Genomic DNA, 16,966 nt, shown 5'->3' with positions numbered 1-16,966 from the left:
CGATGTGCAAGTAAGATAAAAGATGCAGTAAGAATGTGCGGGTAAGATACAGTCCATGAACCATGCAGCAGTGATTATCAGATAAATCATGATGGTGTCAACGTAAAAAATCTGACATGTCTAAATAGAGAAAACAGACCAACGTTTGCTTTGGGGATTGTGAAGATTTTCCACTCATGGGCATGGTGGTACAGTATTTCCTCTATAATTTTAACGGAAACAAAATAACAAGAACCCCTGCCAGGCCAAAAAAAAAAAAAAGAATGCCAAGAATAACACCAAATATCCATTCAGTCAGGAATAATCATTAGCATTTGGGAACCTCTGTGTGGCACTCAGGCAAAAAAAAAAAAAAACTTTCTTTTTTGCACTTGGTGACAGCGAGTTCTTGCACATGAAGACACATCCAACTTAACTTGTGATTGCTGTACCAGCTTGTATAAGTTACTGCAAAAGCTAACCTTGTAATTTACTCGTGACATGCTCTATTCTCTCTACACTGCAGAAGAGCCTTTATGTTTCTGTAATATCCTTTTATTGTTTTATAGTTTGTAAAATAAACTTGATAGAGTCAGATTAAGCTGGCATGGATGTGCTGACATTCCCCATATGTCAAATATAGCCAGATGGAGTGACCGTCTGTGTGCTGAAAAGATGAGTTTTAAAGGGCATGGCTGTTGGCTAAATGTAAATACTGACATGTTCACGTGTGTCGTGTGTTTGCCTGCTTGTACGTATATTTTCTCATCTTTTCTATAAAGGATCAACACAGTATCGGGGGCTTTTTCCCCTCTTTTTAAATGTCACTTTGGGAAAAAATGGCACCCCCCCGCACCTCCCATCTCTCTGTTCCTTTTTGAGCGTGACCTCGACCCAGTTACCCCTCTAGACCACCATCTGATTTCACCACAAACTGCCTCCTTTCGCTGCCAACTTCACTACCAAACACAACCACCAACACCACCACTCAATCACACACACATTCCCACAACAGTTCACCCAGACACACACACGCCCTTACAAATCCTCTTCATTTTGACCAAACAAACAACATGTAAACAACCTTCTCACACACATACAGGGCCAATTAAATATGCGCTCAAGTAAAAAAAAAAAGAAAAGGAAAAGCTTTTTTTCTAATTGGAGGGACACTGATAGACAGCTAGATAAATGATTGCATATCTAAGCCTGGAACAAATGACACCTGAAACCTGCTCTGTATCATGTAACTGTATTCTCTCAAACATGCACTAAATCTCATCTTCCTGTCTTTCTACATTCTCCTGTTGACATTGACCGTCTCAACTTCATCAGGAGTCAGCCCAAGGTAACATCACACACCCATACGCACACCCACCCACACAAACACAGACATTTTCAGTAATGAGTTAATTCAATAACTGTGAATCATGTCCTTTTTAAACAAAGACGCTACTGTCTATCACTTAAAATCCCACAGTGCAGCATAAACGAGATGACACTTCTAATGAACTATACTTATCGTTGAATGATTTTTTAAAAAGAAACACATTTTCCTCAATTTGACTCTGAATTGGAAGCAAATTGATAAGTTAAAAATAAATTAATAGTAATGATATAACCTGCCTGTGTGTTTCTTGTGATGTTAACAGTTTGTGCTGTGTCACTATATCTCCTCCAGGTCTTTGCCTATGATTACTGTTTCTGGTCCATGGATGAGACGGATAAGGAAAGATTTGCCGGTCAGTTCGTCAGCAGACCCAGTTCACATCATCAAAGCTTGACATTTAATTGTCAAAGATATTCAAACTAACATAATAACATTTTCTGTGTAATGTGTGTGTGTGTGAGAACAGGTCAGGAGGTGGTGTTCCAGTGCCTTGGGGAAAGTCTTCTCCACAATGCCTTCCAGGGCTACAATGCCTGTATCTTTGCCTATGGACAAACTGGTAATTTATCTCCGCTAGTCTGGGGTCAACATGATACAAATAGGTTTACAGTCTGTTAAATGTATTACCTTTAATTCTATTGCTGGAAGTTAGTAAGTCATATTTGTTCCACTATATCATTTAAGAGAACATCTTTCTTGTGTGTGTCTGTGGTGTGTTCAGGTTCAGGAAAGTCGTACACCATGATGGGTTCAGTGGACCAGCCAGGGCTGATTCCCCGGCTTTGCAGTGCTTTGTTTGAGCGAACCCAGAAGGAGCAGCGGGAGCAGGAGAGTTTCACCGTTGAAGTTTCTTACATGGAGATCTACAACGAAAAGGTCCGGGATCTGCTGGATCCCAAAGGGTATGACCTCAATTTATTCTTTCAACCCTTTCTCAGATATATGGATGTTTCCCTCTGCAGGACACTGTGGTTCTGGTAAATCCCCAAACTCAGCTGCCACAGAAATCAGGGATATATAAATCAAACAAACACTCTTACAAATGATTAACAGTCAAATTCTTCTAAAGAAGTAATGCAATTGTTGCTTTTACTGTGAAGCAACAGCAGGAAGCTTTAGGGTATAGGTTCATTGAGTAGCTCAACTTAGGTATGAACCATGTTAATGGTTCATGCTAAAGCAGGCCATTTGGACTCTACTACAAGGTAGGTCAGTGTATTTAGGTAAACAAGTCATTTCTGTTTTAAACCTCTTAGAGAAAGTTAGTGGTGGATTCTGGGTACCATCAGCTGCTGTTGGGCAGTTCATGTCCAGCAGGTCAGCAGTAAATCAGGACCACAGGCCTGTGTCTGCTGCCCCAGACACCATAACCTTTGACCTTCTCTCACTACATGACCTTTAACCTCAGTAAAACGGGCCAAAGAGGTGCAAACCATCTGACAGCCATATGGGCTTTACTGTGGAACAGAGAATGATGAAGTTCTCAGGCATTAACAAGCTTGTGAATTCTGTATGAACTGAAATGTTTTAGTTGTATCTAGAACTACTATCATTATCTTCAACCAAACCAGCTGACCTTATTTTGCTACTGATATGAAAAGAGCTTTACAAAGAGTGACATTATTGTTTTGGTGTTTTTATTTTCTTTCCAGGGGCAGACAAACTCTGAGAGTGAGGGAACATAAAGTTTTGGGTCCCTATGTGGATGGCCTCTCTCGGCTAGCTGTGGCTAGCTACAAGGTAAAAATATTTATTTTTATTATAATAGATGTATAAATATTAATTTGTTTTTGTCCACTGGCATGTGCATTCTTATCATGAAGTCACTGGACACTGCTACGTCAGATTCTGACTTCCTCATCCAGTCGCAGCCACTCTCTAACGTGTATAAGTGTCCAGTACACATATTAGCAGAGCATCTTACTTGCATTCCTTCTCACTTTGATCATTGAGGATTTGTAGCAGCACTGCTCACATGACGGCAGCAGTCTGCTCAGTGGTCGCACCAATCACACAGGAAAGAGTCTAGTTACAGAATAAAAATGCCTTCACAGAATTTAAGAATACAGTCCACCAAACCAAATGTGTGCTTTCTTTGACAGGACATTGAGTCTCTGATGTCAGAGGGGAATAAGTCTCGAACTGTCGCCGCAACCAACATGAACGAGGAGAGCAGTCGATCACACGCTGTATTCAACATCATCCTCACACACACACTAAAAGATTTGCAGTCTGGGGTAAGATACAACAACACAGACACACACACATGCATCTTATCTCTGTTACACACTTCATATCAGAAGACATGATCTGTTTTTTGTCACTTTGGAAAGTAGATAAAATCAAGAATTCATATCTAAGATGTTGTGGTTTACATCTCAACACAATGGCTGATGCCTGTAGGTGTCATTGAGTATGAAAGAGAAGCTCATTGAACTCACTTTAGAGTGTTTGGGATGTGTTGTGGCTTTATTTACCCCAACACTCATTTGTTATTGATCATGTCCAGCGGGTGTGCTCTGCTGTCGACATGTTCTCTTGGGGATCAGGGCCAACCGCTGTGGGCACTTGTGTCATATAGATTGCCACATCTGGGCGGATGGAGATGTAAAGCAGCTTCCTGGATGTTTCATGAGCCTCGCGCAAAACCTCACCTGACTAAAGAACTGCTCCAATTGAGATTTTGACCCTGTTCACCCAATATATATATATCCAGCTGCTGCTTTATCTACTTGCTCCTAAGCTCACAGATGTGCCACAGAGAGAGCGCACAGAGTTTCTTTTTAAAATCAATCCTTTTCTCGTGGGAAGTACCTTTTTATGAAATGAATAAATATCATTACTTTCTTTTTTGTCCGTGACCATGGATTCAAATATACAAACTGAATCTGCTGTTTAAGATTATATTTATGCATTAGTATTCATTTATATGGTTTTATCTCTTGTGATTTACAGTCCTTTAGTGCAGCTGGTTTGCTTTTCATGTATTGCAGAAAGCAAACTCTCCTTCTTCTTCATGTCCCAGATCTTAGCGTCCCTCCCTACTGCACCACAAGTTCAGTCTAGTTTGCACATCATCAGACATTAGACATCGTCCTTCCCTGAGCCCTCTGTTGTCCCAGTTTAGACTTGCTACATACTGTATAGTAGTACATACAGTGCCCAATATATAGTATCATGTAGTCATTTCTTATGATGGGTGAACTAATTTTGGTTGTGATTCTGTTCTGTTCTGTTAATATTGCCATCAGTTTACATATTATTGGCAATTTATGTAATGTAGTAGTTTGCTTCCACAGCTAACTGAATCCAAACACTGTTGTCTGTACCAGAACAGAAATGTGCGTGTGTGTGTGTGCATGTGGTGTATGTGTGTGTGTGTGTGTGTGTGTGTGTGTGTGTGTCTCGCAACTTTTTAATCAATCAGCCTCTGCAGCAGCTGGCGAGTGAAAAGCTTGTTATCAAATGGGATGATGTCAGCCGTCTGAGCAGGCACTCCAATAAAAGGCCAAAATGACTAATTCTCCATCCTCACCAACACTGACCCACTTAGCCTCTCCCGGCCCTTTTATTTCCAGACGAACTTGCTACCAGTGAATCCAGTTAATAATTCACAGGCATGTCAGTTAGTCAGCTGATACAGCCTGCTCCGTTTTCAAGGCACACCCAGAGTCAGTCACTAAGTTGGTCAGTCTGTCAGTAGGTTCATCAGGCAAGCAGCAAACACCCAGACTTGTGTAGTCAGTGAGTGAATCACTTAGCTGACACACTCTGTATATGTGGATGAGTCAGTTCTTTATTTTCTTTGTTGCAGGATCATTTGAGTTTAGTAGTTAGTATGTAGTAAGATTACAAACACTTTTGTTACTTTGTGCTGCTCTAAACAACACATCACACCGGATGCTTTGTGTATTCTACTGTGCAGAAAAAAGCTGAATCAAAGTGACAAGCAGTGCTGTGCCCAGTATGCAAAAATAACTCCACTGCTGAAAAGCAGTTGATTAGTACACTGCATAACAGTGTTCCCAAGGTGAGAAACGGTAATTACAGGATAATCTAACCATTAGTGAAGTCTTGAGCATATGCCAAGTACAAGCACAGAGTTTAAATGTTAACAGTCTATCTTAAAGTGTTTCCTTATCTGTAAATCTAAAGAGAGTGAGGAAATATATAGTGAAGTGACATTTAATTTATTAACTTAAAGAACTAGATTTAGTGTTAAGTTACTTACAAATGATATGACATTACATTTGGTTCTCTGTGGCTCCATTTAGTTTTACTGTTAGTGTTCGTCTGTTTAGTATGAATACATAGTATTGTACATTTATATATACTGGTGAGTTTTTCCTTTATTCTGTCAGCAGCTCAGCTCCTCATGTGAAATAATTTCCCATCAACCCCAGCTTTAGAGGAATGCTGACTGTAAGTGGTAGCATTGAGGCTCACGCTGCCCCCTAATGGCGGTCAGTGAGTAGAGGCGCTGTGATAAAATAGTCAGTTTAAATAGAACTACCTAATGACAGGTAGTAAAACCAACGGGTGTTAGATGAGTCATTCTGACCCTTAACAGCTCATCACAGGATTTCCGTTGCGTAACATGAACTGCTCAGACTTGTCATCCAAACATTTCAGTGAACTTTGGCCTCATCTGCAGCCAACTCATTGGTTTGTTCTTTTGTTCTCTGCCCAGTTAAATCCTGTCAAGTTTTTTTTGTAGTGTTAAAACGTGTTTTTCTTTGATTTTTATTGATATTTTTCTTATCCATGTTGACAGCTTCTAGATTGCTTGCTTGGTAGCAGTGTGCCGATGCCCCGACAATTGTTCTGTGTTGGTATCTTAAGACCGCTGCCAAGTAGGCTGACGAGCTGCATGCCCTGCCTGCTGATCTGGTTTCTAGTGGAAGAAAATGACCCTGGTATCATGTCTCCTGATTACAGAATCCCTCATTAAGCAGGAAAAAGGCCTCAGCAGCTGGCATTTCCTACTTTTCACTATTTCACCAACCAGCTCGATGTTATGAATTGAATAGGAAACACAGTCTTGACACAGCCGGGGAACAGGACCTGGCATTGTAACTTACAATTTGGCCATTGAAGTAAGGAGCTGTAACAATTGAATTACAGTATACTGAGTTGTAAGTTCCTGTGTATTGGTGCTTACAGTCAATACCTTTGCCTCCTCTCTTTCCAGCTCTCAAATTGACTGCATGGTCACAGTATTTGAAATGAATTCAGTCTATTTTGTTTCAGACAAACATTTTTTTTGTTTTAATAAATTAGTTATACTCTGGGGGATTTGAAGTCTGGTCTGAGGCTGATTGATCTCTATCAGTGTGGTCTGAGGTTGATGTTTATCAGTTGACCAGCTTTTATTAGGATTCAGGTTTTTTCTGCACCAGAGATTTTAATATAAAGTTAGATGAGACATTTTAGAGCTCTATTTGAATGTTTAAAATAATCTCTAAAGACAAGGTTTCCCTTGTTGTGGCTAAACTATGGAAACTCCTGCATACATACATATACATTGCTTTCTATCTTTTTCCATAACACAAATCTCTCCTTGTAAAATTTGATATTTGCAGTCGCAGAACAGAAGGTCTCTGTGTGCAAAAGAATAAAGTGTTTGTGTCTTGAAGTGATTTTCCAGCACTCATGAGACCTTATTTAAATTCCTAATTTCAGTCGGATTTTTCCCCTTCATTTTTTAAGGATTAAGTAGGTAAAGATGGAGTGTGTCATTAAAGGTCACACCGCTACACAACAAAGAAGATAGGTGTAGAGTTCGGGCTGATTCTAGGAAGTATCATGTTGGATTAAACCAGTTTTCTTTGCAAAAAGGGCAATATCACTGGATCCGGGGAGTGTCAGGCACCTCACCATTTCTCTCACACTATTTCCTATTGGAGTCCTGTCATAAAGACACTGGGTGGACTTTTGAGCCTCAATCTTCAGTTGTCAGTCTGATGGAAGTGATACGTGTTGAATTTAAGGCACACTGCAGTACTGTGGCTGAACAGGTCTACTGTAATCGCTGACAGAAAACCGCATCTGAGCTGCTGATGTGCTGTTTTCTCTGCACTGCTGGTGTAGACGAGGTGTTCCATTCAGCCTCGTCAGCAGACTGACCTGTCACGCTTGACAGGAGTGGATCCGGCCCAGTGCAGATAGAGATTTGATTATCCACGTCTTCAGCGGCCTTAGAGAAGACAAAGGGGGGAGAAACTGTCAACAAGAGACTGAAAGATGAGAAACTTAAGCCTGGTTTTCTCAGCACATTTTGGCTTCCCCTGATTACTGTTTTGTGACTCCTGTTGCTCTGATGTTTGCAAATCAGGGCAGCGCTTGGTTGAATAGTTACTGAGAAGCCAGCAGGGGTTTGCCTTGATGTGGTGCCTCCTTGGTGATTAATATGCCATCAGAGTTTTGTCAGACCTCGTGGATTTATGGAACAGCCTTTTAGGAATGTCAGTTTAGTGTTGTTCAGATCCACAAAAATGTCCTTGTGTGCAACTCCAGGGCATTTATATGTTCCAGACACATTGGACATTAAGATTTTCATTGCCATATTGCTCTCTGCCCAAAATGAGACGTGTCAGAAGACCTTTAGGACAAGAAGAGCTGATGCATTTATAAAATAAAAATCTCCAATTTATTCATCAAAGACCAAATGTGTCAAGTGTGAGATGTGTGTAAACAAAAACTGAAGGAGTTTCCAAAAAAACAAAACCACACAATAATAAATCTGCAAGTTTTTTATTTTAGCAGTTGAGACAGTAATGCGGCTTTCTTTCTTTCTTTCTTTCTTTCTTTCTTTCTTTCTTTGTCTTTCTTCCTCTCTCTGTAGACGAGTGGTGAGAAGGTGAGTCGGTTGAGTCTGGTAGACTTGGCTGGAAGCGAGCGAGCAGCAAAAACCGGAGCAGCAGGGGAACGGCTAAAGGAAGGAAGCAACATTAACAAGTATGCAAAAGCAGTTAAACAAAGACACAAACACACACACAAAACTGTGATTGGGTGTTTTCCCAACAAAGGCTGTTTAGCTGCGACTGAAACTGATATTATCTTGCAGATGGTGTGTCAAGAATTTTATTTTTTAACCACACTGCGTTTGCAGATGATTACATTTTTCTTATTTACTCCTGAGACTGTAGATGCTTTGCAATAACGCAGGCTGATGTGCTGATTTTGTGTTTCTTATTCATGCATTCACACAGCAAAACTGCATTTAGTTTAACAGGCAGCGATATCAACCCATGAACTGTTTATGTGTGTTTGTCAGGTCTCTGACTACGCTGGGTCTGGTGATCTCAGCGCTGGCTGAACAGGGAACCGCCAAGAACAAGAACAAGTTTGTTCCTTACAGAGACTCAGTCTTGACATGGCTACTGAAGGTACACAAGAGACAAATTCATTTCCCCTTAGTTAACTGTTCACTGGATGTAAATAAAAAAATATATCATTTCTCCCTCCTTCCACTGCTTGCATGCTTGCCTGGCTACAGGACTGCCTGGGGGGAAACAGTCGCACAGCGATGGTGGCAACCGTAAGTCCCGCAGCGGACAACTTTGAGGAGACGCTTTCGACACTGCGCTACGCCGACCGAGCAAAGAGCATAGTCAACCACGCTGTTGTTAATGAAGACCCCAATGCTCGCATCATCAGAGAGCTCCGAGAGGAAGTAGAGAAACTACGTGTGCAACTGACCCAAGCAGAGGTGAGATATGTTAAAAACCTTCCAAATCAGCCTGTAGAAATCTCCTCTGCTTTCTCCCCCTCTCATCTGTTTTTCCCCCCTCCAGTCTTTGAAAGCTCCAGAGCTGAAAGATCGTCTGGAAGAGTCGGAGAAGTTGATTCAAGAAATGACCATAACTTGGGAGGATAAGCTTCGTAAAACTGAGGAGGTTGCACAGGTGGGACACACAAGACATCTCAGAGTCTTTGTCTAATAATTAAACCAAACATGGAGCTACTGTAAAGTGTCACTTCCTTGCAAAATCAGTGAATGGAATTGCCCTTTCTTTTTTACATCATCTACTGCAGCTATGAAGTGTATAAATCGGATGTTTGTGTTGTGTTTGTAGGAGCGTCAGAAGCAGTTGGAGAGTCTGGGTATTTCTCTCCAGTCTTCAGGGATTAAAGTTGGAGACGATAAGAGCTTTCTCGTCAACCTTAACGCCGACCCTGCTCTCAATGAACTGCTGGTGTACTACCTGAAGGTAAACACACACACACACACTCGCATACCTTTCCATATGTGGCCACCTCAGCATCCTTCCTCCATCCTCCATCATTTACACTTAATGCTGAACAGAATAAGGCATAAGGAAGTTTATTGTTATTGTAATTACACAACGAAATTCAGTCTGGCACTCTCTCAATGGCCGACTGACAACATAAGACACAAATCAACATAAGACAAAAACTGAATAAAACAACTAAAATAATGAATAAAATGATAAGTGAAAAACATAAAAGTAAATAAAGGCAGCAGCAGTGTGAAGTGCATTTAAGAGTTCAACTATTGCAAATGATGGACATTTAGTCCTCCTTATCAGTGATCATCACGTATGTGGGGGAAAATTAGTCTAACTTGCCAGTTGTGTTTGTGTCTCAGGAACACACAAAGGTGGGCTCTGCAGACTCTCAGGACATCCAGCTGTGCGGGATGGGTATCCAGGCAGAGCACTGCATCATCGACATCACAGCAGATGCTGCTGTCATGCTCAGCCCCCACCGCAACGCTCGGTAAGGAGTGACAGTGAACGTGCAGCTACTACCTTTGTATTAATACTGTTTTTTTAACAATAAATCTTAATGTACCTACTGTCTTTATTGGTGTTACAGGACATGTGTAAATGGTTCTCCAGTAACCAGCGCTCTGCAGCTTCACCATGGTGACCGAATTCTCTGGGGAAACAACCATTTTTTTAGGTAATTTTAGTCAGACCACCATTCTTTTTTAATTATTCTAACCTTTTTATAACAAAGTATTATTTGTATTTTCAATTTTATTTGTGTCAGTATGTTGCACTACTGTCATTTTACATTTACCAGAAATATACTTTAATGTACTTTGTGTGTATAAAAAACCCAGCTGGTCATTTACATATGAGTTATTGAAGATATATCATATGTAACCTCATCATTACTGACATTTTCCCCCTAGGATCAACCTGCCTAAGCGACGCTCTCGTGCAGCAGAGGATGAAGATGGTGAGGGTGGTGTAATGAAGAACAGTGGAAGCAGTGAGCAGCTGGATGCAGACGGTGATACTGCCAGCGAAGTGTCCAGTGAAGTCAGCTTTTCCTATGAGTTCGCCCAGACGGAGGTCATGATGAAGGCTCTTGGCAACAACGGTAAGTAGGCGTTAGGGAAATGAAATGCATGTTCTGCATAAACTTAGCATCAGTTAACTGAGTTTAATCTCTGTTGTGTCCCATCAGACCCCATGCAGGCAGTCCTACAGTCTCTTGAGAGGCAACACGAAGAGGAGAAGCGCTCCGCTCTGGAGCGACAAAGGCAGATGTACGAGCAGGAGCTCCAGCAGCTACGCCGGAAGTTGAACCCGGACCGCCTGTCTACCGGCCAGTCTGGAGCGCCGGTGTCCGGCCAGCAAGGGCCAGGACAGCAGTCTCACTACCGCAGCCTTGAGAGACTCAGTACAGGAGGCATGAGCCATTCGACCAGTGCTCAGAGCAGATTGAAGCAGTGGAATGAGGACAGGTGTGTGTGTGTGTGTGTCTGTGTCTGTGTGTGTCTGTCTGTGTGTGTGTTCCATCTATTATAGGTCAGCTTTGATTAAAATGAAAACTAAAGACATCCTTGTTATACTCCCTCCTTCTCTCCTCTGTCCCCTGCAGGGAGGCGGTGTTGGTGAGGAGTTTGCGGAGGTTACGGGAGCAGATAGTGAGAGCAAACCTCTTGGTCCAAGAAGCCTGTTATATCGCAGATGAACTGGAGCGGCACACCGAGTACAGGGTCACCCTGCAGATCCCGTCAGACAACCTCAACGCAAACCGCAAGGTCTCAAATAGAAACATGAACACACTCACACACAGCTCTCCCGTCTTCTGCTTTTAACACAACCCATTATCTGACCTGTGTGTATGTGTGTAGAGGGACGCTGTACTCAGTGAGCCAGCGATTCAGGTTCGACGTCGGTGTCGAGGGAAGCAGATCTGGAGTTTGGAGAAGATGGAGAACCGTCTAGTGGACATGAGGGAGCTGTACCAGGAGTGGCAGGACTACCAACTCCATGACCATGACAACCCTGTGAGTTAACTCAACATACCTACTATGTGAAGTCTTACAGGGACCTTGCCATGTAACCATCTATGCATTCTCTTTCCTTCCTTGGTCAGGTGATGCGCTCATATTTCCGTCGAGCAGATCCATTCTTTGACGAGCAGGAAAACCACAGTCTGATTGGAGTTGCCAATGTCTTCCTCTCTTGTCTATTCTACGATGTTAAGCTGCAGTATGCTGTTCCCATCATCAACCAGAAGGGGGAGGTAGGGAGTCACACACTAATAGGGTATACATATACTGTATAAAACGATGTGTAAGTCGCACCGGTGTATAAGACGCAGTCTATTTTGGGGGGTCTCATGCTGGGAAAAAAATGTTTCTATTAAAGACTGGTTTATTTGAATGCATCAGTAACTATTAATTTATTAACACGTATGTTTATACTCCAAAACTTTCTCCGTTTACCTTTTATTAGAATTAAATGATTTGCATAACTGAACTGGGCCCGGTATTCTGTCTGTGTTCAGGTTAGGCTGAGTTTCTATTAAACTTTTTAAAAGAAGACATTAACTTTAACATTAACATATTTAATACAGTGTGTACCTGTGTGCTTACTCGAGTCCCTATGATCATATCCAGATCCAAACTCTCTCTATATTTTACTGGTGAACAGGACACACCGCTGTATAAGACCCAGGCCACTTTTAAATGAAAAAATGTTGCGTTAAAGGTGCGTCTTATACACTGCTTTTTACGGTAATAGAAAACATTAATAATTGAATTTCTATATCCTGACATATTTATAGTCCATATTTGCTCCTTCTTTTCCCATCTTCCTGTCAGATAAAATAATGAATCTGCACTTTTTTCTGAATTTCTCTCTTAAGGTCTTCTCTATGACATTTTTTAGAGTGACTTTTAGAGACATAAAGCAAAATGTGACAGAACTGATGAATGACTTAAGGAAAAAAATCGTCAGAAAGACATTCCAGTGTGACGTTTATTCTCCATATGACATGATTCACATACAAATGTTTTTCAGGCATGGTTGGGGTAAAGGCTGTTTTATGTTTCCCCCCCTTCTCCTTGCAATCAGGTGGCAGGGCGTCTTCATGTGGAGGTAGTGAGGGTCGGAGGGGGTTTAGAGGACAACATGGCTGGAGGAGATGAACCTGACAACAATCAAGATGAAATCCAGGATCGTAAATTAGTCTGCATGGTAAGATGAATAGATAATCAGACAGAAGTTGAATTTGTTCAGTTTGAAATGATTACTGGATCTTTTTTTTTATCATGCTACAATGGCTACAAAGAGGGTGGACTTGACTGGACCAGGAAGAATCAGATTTTACATGTTTGATTTACACATTTCCAGCATTAATTAGAGCCCTGTGTTTAAATGCTGCCTAGCAGTGTAACATAAGAACCAAAAAGGTTTTACAAGTACAGACTACACCAGGTCCTATGTCCTCTTCAGCTAAAAATGCAATGTAGTCTGGCAAAAAAATGAGTATGTATATCCAGTTTCTAATCATGTAGTGGTACCCTTTCATATCATAGCACACTTTGGTGTCATAGAGTTGATTTATCATCTCTGACCTGTGTTCCCTCTGCAGATTAAGATCCTGCAAGCTACTGGTCTGCCACAGTACCTGTCCAACTTCGTCTTCTGTCAGTACTCATTCTGGGACCAGACTGAGCCAATCATCGTGGCTCCTGAGGTAGACCCATCGTCCTCATCGCCCAGCACCAAGGACCCTCACTGCATGGTGGTGTTTGACAGCTGCAAGGTGAGCCCTTGGATGAAAAAGAGAGGGAACCTATGACTCTTGTAAGGGGGGATGTTGTGTACAGGTATGAACTGTCAAACTCACACTGGTCTCTCTTGGCTCCTGTAGGAGTTGGCGGTCTCCGTATCAGAGGATTTCATCGAATACTTGACCGAAGGGGCGGTCGCCATTGAGGTGTATGGACACAGACAGGCTGATGCAGGCAGGAACCCTGCCCTGTGGGACCTCAGCATCATTCAAGCTAAAACACGCACACTACGAGACAGGTACACAGACAAAAACACACTGTACTATTACCTAATTCTTTGAAGTACATGAGCTGTTCAATACATAGTTCTTGTGATGATTAATTGAAGATCTAAAATCTGACTTGTGAGACTAACACTTTAGATGTGTTGATAATGTTCTTCCTGCAGGTGGAGTGAGGTCACACGGCGTCTGGAGCTGTGGATTCAAATCCTGGAGATTAACGAGAACGGAGATTTTGTCCCAGTTGAAGTGGTTCCTGCTAGAGATGTCCACACCGGAGGAATATTCCAACTTCGGCAGGTAGAGATAAACTCATGATCCACACGTCAGTCCACCACTGGCCCACTCGCAGTTTTCTAACACAATCTCAGTCATCCCAGTCACAGCAGTTGAAATTCCTCAATCCTCACCCTGCTTTCTCCACCTCCAGGGTCAGTCGAGGCGGATCCAGGTGGACGTGCGTTCAGTTCAGGACTCGGGCACCATGCCTCTGATAGCAGAGATTGTGCTTGCGGTGTCGGTGGGCTGTGTGGAGATCAGGCCCACCACAACCAACCAGGAGGAAGATGAGATGGACAGTTATCAGGTAGACCAGTCTCATTCAACTACTTTCCTTTCTCAGAAAGTCTTAAGATCAGCTTGAGGATGATGATGAAATGACCGCTTTGTTATACAGGAAGGAGATCTGGAGCGTTTGCGACATCAGTGGTTAGTTGCTCTCACCAAGAGACAAGAATACCTTGACCAGCACCTGCAGAACCTGGTCAGCAAAGCAGGTAACACACACACACACACACACACTCCTATACATGCTGACTCTAACCACACCCATATACAACACGCATCCGTAATCACATTGCTCTCTGTTCCTGTAACTCTGGGTTTTTGTGATCTTCAGTTTGTGGGCGTCTTCAGTTAAATTCCAGTGGTTTCTAGTGTAGGAGGCTTTCAATGTCTGAATGTTTTGTGCACAGAGAAAACAGAAGATGACACGGAGAGGGAGTCTCAGTTGCTGGAGTGGCGCTTAACTCTGACAGAGGAGAGAAATGCTGTCATGGTGCCCTCTGCTGGCAGCGGCATTCCTGGAGCACCTGCTGAATGGTAAGACATATCACAGAGTGTGTGTTTGTCTTGGTGTGTTTTTTTTCTTACTTTTCACTCCTTATTATTTAAATGATGCACAAAGCCTTTCAGCAAATACACATGATCATGAAATATGTTTGTTTCAGGGTTCCTCTGCCAGGCATGGAGACTCATATTCCTGTCCTCTTCCTCAACCTCAAACGTATGTCAGATTTTTACAAGAACACATTCAGTCTGATTCATACATGGATTCTAAAGGCTGCAATGTGGCTTAACTAGTGAATTGTGAACTGTGTTGTCAAAACACAGCTGAACTTTTTAAGAATAACATTTGCATTAGTTATATGTTCATAATCAGGTGCTTCTCTACATTCAAATTACCTCACAGTTTATGACTTTTTTATATCTGTTGTTTCTCCAGCTGATGACCTCAGCTCTCAAGACCAGTTTGAGGTCCCTGAAGCTGGAGGTTGGGATGCCACCTTGAGTGGAGAGGATGAGGACGAGTTATTTGACCTGCAGATTGTCAAACACTACGATGGAGAGGTGAGGTTGGGGGAGTGTTTTTTTTTTTTTTTTTGGAGGAGCCTTTTCATTAGCCAGTAGTAGTAACCATTTGTTGACTCTCAGGTGAAGGCAGAGGCGTCGTGGGACTCCACCGTTCATGAGTGTCCACAGCTCAGTCGTGGGGGAGCTTGGCCGGAGCAGCGGGTATACCTGACAATTCGAGTAGTGGTTCAACTGAGCCACCCCGCCGACATGCAGCTAGTGCTGAGGAAGAGGATCTGCGTCAACATCAACCCCGGGCGCCAGGGTTTTGCCCAAAACTTACTCAGAAGGATGTCCACCCGCAGCACCATACCCGGCTGTGGGGTCACCTTCGAGGTGGTCTCTAACATCCCTGGGGTAAGGCCACACCGGGTTAAATGTCAGACACTCACTGTCCTTTCAGGTTCAATTATTGAACACAAGACTCTGTGATGTTTTGTCTCAACAGGACGCCCCTGGTTCAGAGGACAGAGAGATGCTGGCTCGGCTCGCCGCCAGCGCTCACAGCAGCCAGTCAGGCGATGATGAAGCCGCCATTGAGAAATACCTCCGCAGCGTCCTCAGTCTGGAGAACATCCTCACTCTGGATAGACTCAGACAGGTGAAGTATAGGAAATGCATTGATTTACAGGCAGGCATGAAATTGCAGGAGCCTAGAAGATGATTGACGAAGGTATGTCATACATTTTCAGTGCTGCCTTGTTCAATTCTTTGAAAATGTGTGCGTGTGTGTGTATTTCTTAGGAGGTGGCAGTGAAGGAGCAACTGGCTTCGAGAGGGAAAAGCAACAGAAGGAGTCTAAGTTCTCCATCTGTCCACCGGGTAAATACCTATATACTGTACTATGAGATCATGTAATATAATGTAATACTATATAATAAGATTTGTCTCATGATGCTCTCTCTGACCATCTGTAGCTGTCAGGAAGTAGACAGGACCTGTCCACAACCTGCCTGCTGGACGATAAGGTAAAATACCATACAACGGGTGTTCAAATGATGTGTTCAAATACATTAAGATAAATTGTGGAACCAGTAGCAAACAAAAAACACCTGCCAATGAGTGTTTAGAGTGGCAAATATGACATATTTATATTAGTTATTAAATGGTGATGTCACCTGATGTCCCATCTTCTCTGTGCCTGTCTGCTTCTCAGGATCGATGGGAGAGCCAGCAGGACATCTTTATGCCCTCTCAATATCACCGCACGCTTCCCCGACCCGCCTCCTCCCCTTCCACCTACTCCACCTCCCCTTCTTCATCCCCTACTCCCTTCGCCTCGAGCCCACAGCAGAACCAAGAACCAGAGCAAGGTAAACCTCCCTCTACCCCCTCTACCTCTACCTCTCCTCTCTACCTCCCCAAATGCCTTCCTCTCTCCTCTTTTTTTCATCTGCCTCTTACATCCTGATCTAAATTCTGATCTCACTGTGCTCCACCATTCTGTGTATCAGTTTACATTATAAAGTGCTCTCCACTCCGCTCTGTTTCCTTCTTTCCCAGCAAACCTATTTAATTTCTCCTCCTAACTCCTTCTGGAGTTATTCACATCCATTTCAGTAACCTGCTTTGTCTAACACAGTGTGAGCTTCTCTCTTCTCTCTTCTCATCATCTATATCAAAACCTTTTAGTGTCTGCACCATATTTTCTTTGGTCTGATCAATCTGATTCTTTTTCTG

The 16,966-nt window shown here is 42.6% G+C and overlaps 1 protein-coding gene across 3 annotated transcripts in view; it reads left to right on the top strand.

The window, feature by feature from the left end:
• The window catches only part of kif13ba (kinesin family member 13Ba), a 36,677-nt gene that overhangs the window by 15,353 nt on the left and 4,358 nt on the right, over window positions 1-16,966 (top strand). For all 3 annotated transcript variants that reach the window (XR_008323381.1, XM_053338640.1, XM_053338562.1), the window contains exons 4-35: window positions 1,315-1,327; window positions 1,661-1,721; window positions 1,836-1,928; window positions 2,091-2,271; window positions 3,022-3,109; window positions 3,472-3,606; window positions 8,214-8,326; window positions 8,646-8,757; window positions 8,868-9,080; window positions 9,166-9,276; window positions 9,448-9,582; window positions 9,981-10,111; window positions 10,211-10,297; window positions 10,533-10,723; window positions 10,811-11,090; window positions 11,228-11,390; window positions 11,484-11,639; window positions 11,729-11,878; window positions 12,712-12,834; window positions 13,232-13,405; window positions 13,514-13,671; window positions 13,822-13,954; window positions 14,085-14,240; window positions 14,331-14,430; window positions 14,629-14,755; window positions 14,884-14,939; window positions 15,159-15,283; window positions 15,368-15,643; window positions 15,735-15,887; window positions 16,031-16,108; window positions 16,204-16,254; window positions 16,443-16,599. Coding sequence is in view for 2 of the 3 variants with exons in the window: in XM_053338640.1 (XP_053194615.1) it covers window positions 1,315-1,327; window positions 1,661-1,721; window positions 1,836-1,928; window positions 2,091-2,271; window positions 3,022-3,109; window positions 3,472-3,606; window positions 8,214-8,326; window positions 8,646-8,757; window positions 8,868-9,080; window positions 9,166-9,276; window positions 9,448-9,582; window positions 9,981-10,111; window positions 10,211-10,297; window positions 10,533-10,723; window positions 10,811-11,090; window positions 11,228-11,390; window positions 11,484-11,639; window positions 11,729-11,878; window positions 12,712-12,834; window positions 13,232-13,405; window positions 13,514-13,671; window positions 13,822-13,954; window positions 14,085-14,240; window positions 14,331-14,430; window positions 14,629-14,755; window positions 14,884-14,939; window positions 15,159-15,283; window positions 15,368-15,643; window positions 15,735-15,887; window positions 16,031-16,108; window positions 16,204-16,254; window positions 16,443-16,599 (4,280 nt within the window). In the remaining variant the exon portion in view is untranslated. The remainder of the gene's footprint in view (window positions 1-1,314; window positions 1,328-1,660; window positions 1,722-1,835; window positions 1,929-2,090; window positions 2,272-3,021; window positions 3,110-3,471; window positions 3,607-8,213; window positions 8,327-8,645; window positions 8,758-8,867; window positions 9,081-9,165; window positions 9,277-9,447; window positions 9,583-9,980; window positions 10,112-10,210; window positions 10,298-10,532; window positions 10,724-10,810; window positions 11,091-11,227; window positions 11,391-11,483; window positions 11,640-11,728; window positions 11,879-12,711; window positions 12,835-13,231; window positions 13,406-13,513; window positions 13,672-13,821; window positions 13,955-14,084; window positions 14,241-14,330; window positions 14,431-14,628; window positions 14,756-14,883; window positions 14,940-15,158; window positions 15,284-15,367; window positions 15,644-15,734; window positions 15,888-16,030; window positions 16,109-16,203; window positions 16,255-16,442; window positions 16,600-16,966) is intronic.

This window comes from Scomber japonicus, chromosome 1 (assembly GCF_027409825.1).
Source record: "Scomber japonicus isolate fScoJap1 chromosome 1, fScoJap1.pri, whole genome shotgun sequence".
Taxonomy (NCBI): Eukaryota; Metazoa; Chordata; class Actinopteri; order Scombriformes; family Scombridae; genus Scomber; species Scomber japonicus.
Note: the sequence above shows the minus strand (reverse complement) of the source record. Positions and strands in the feature narration are given on the sequence as shown.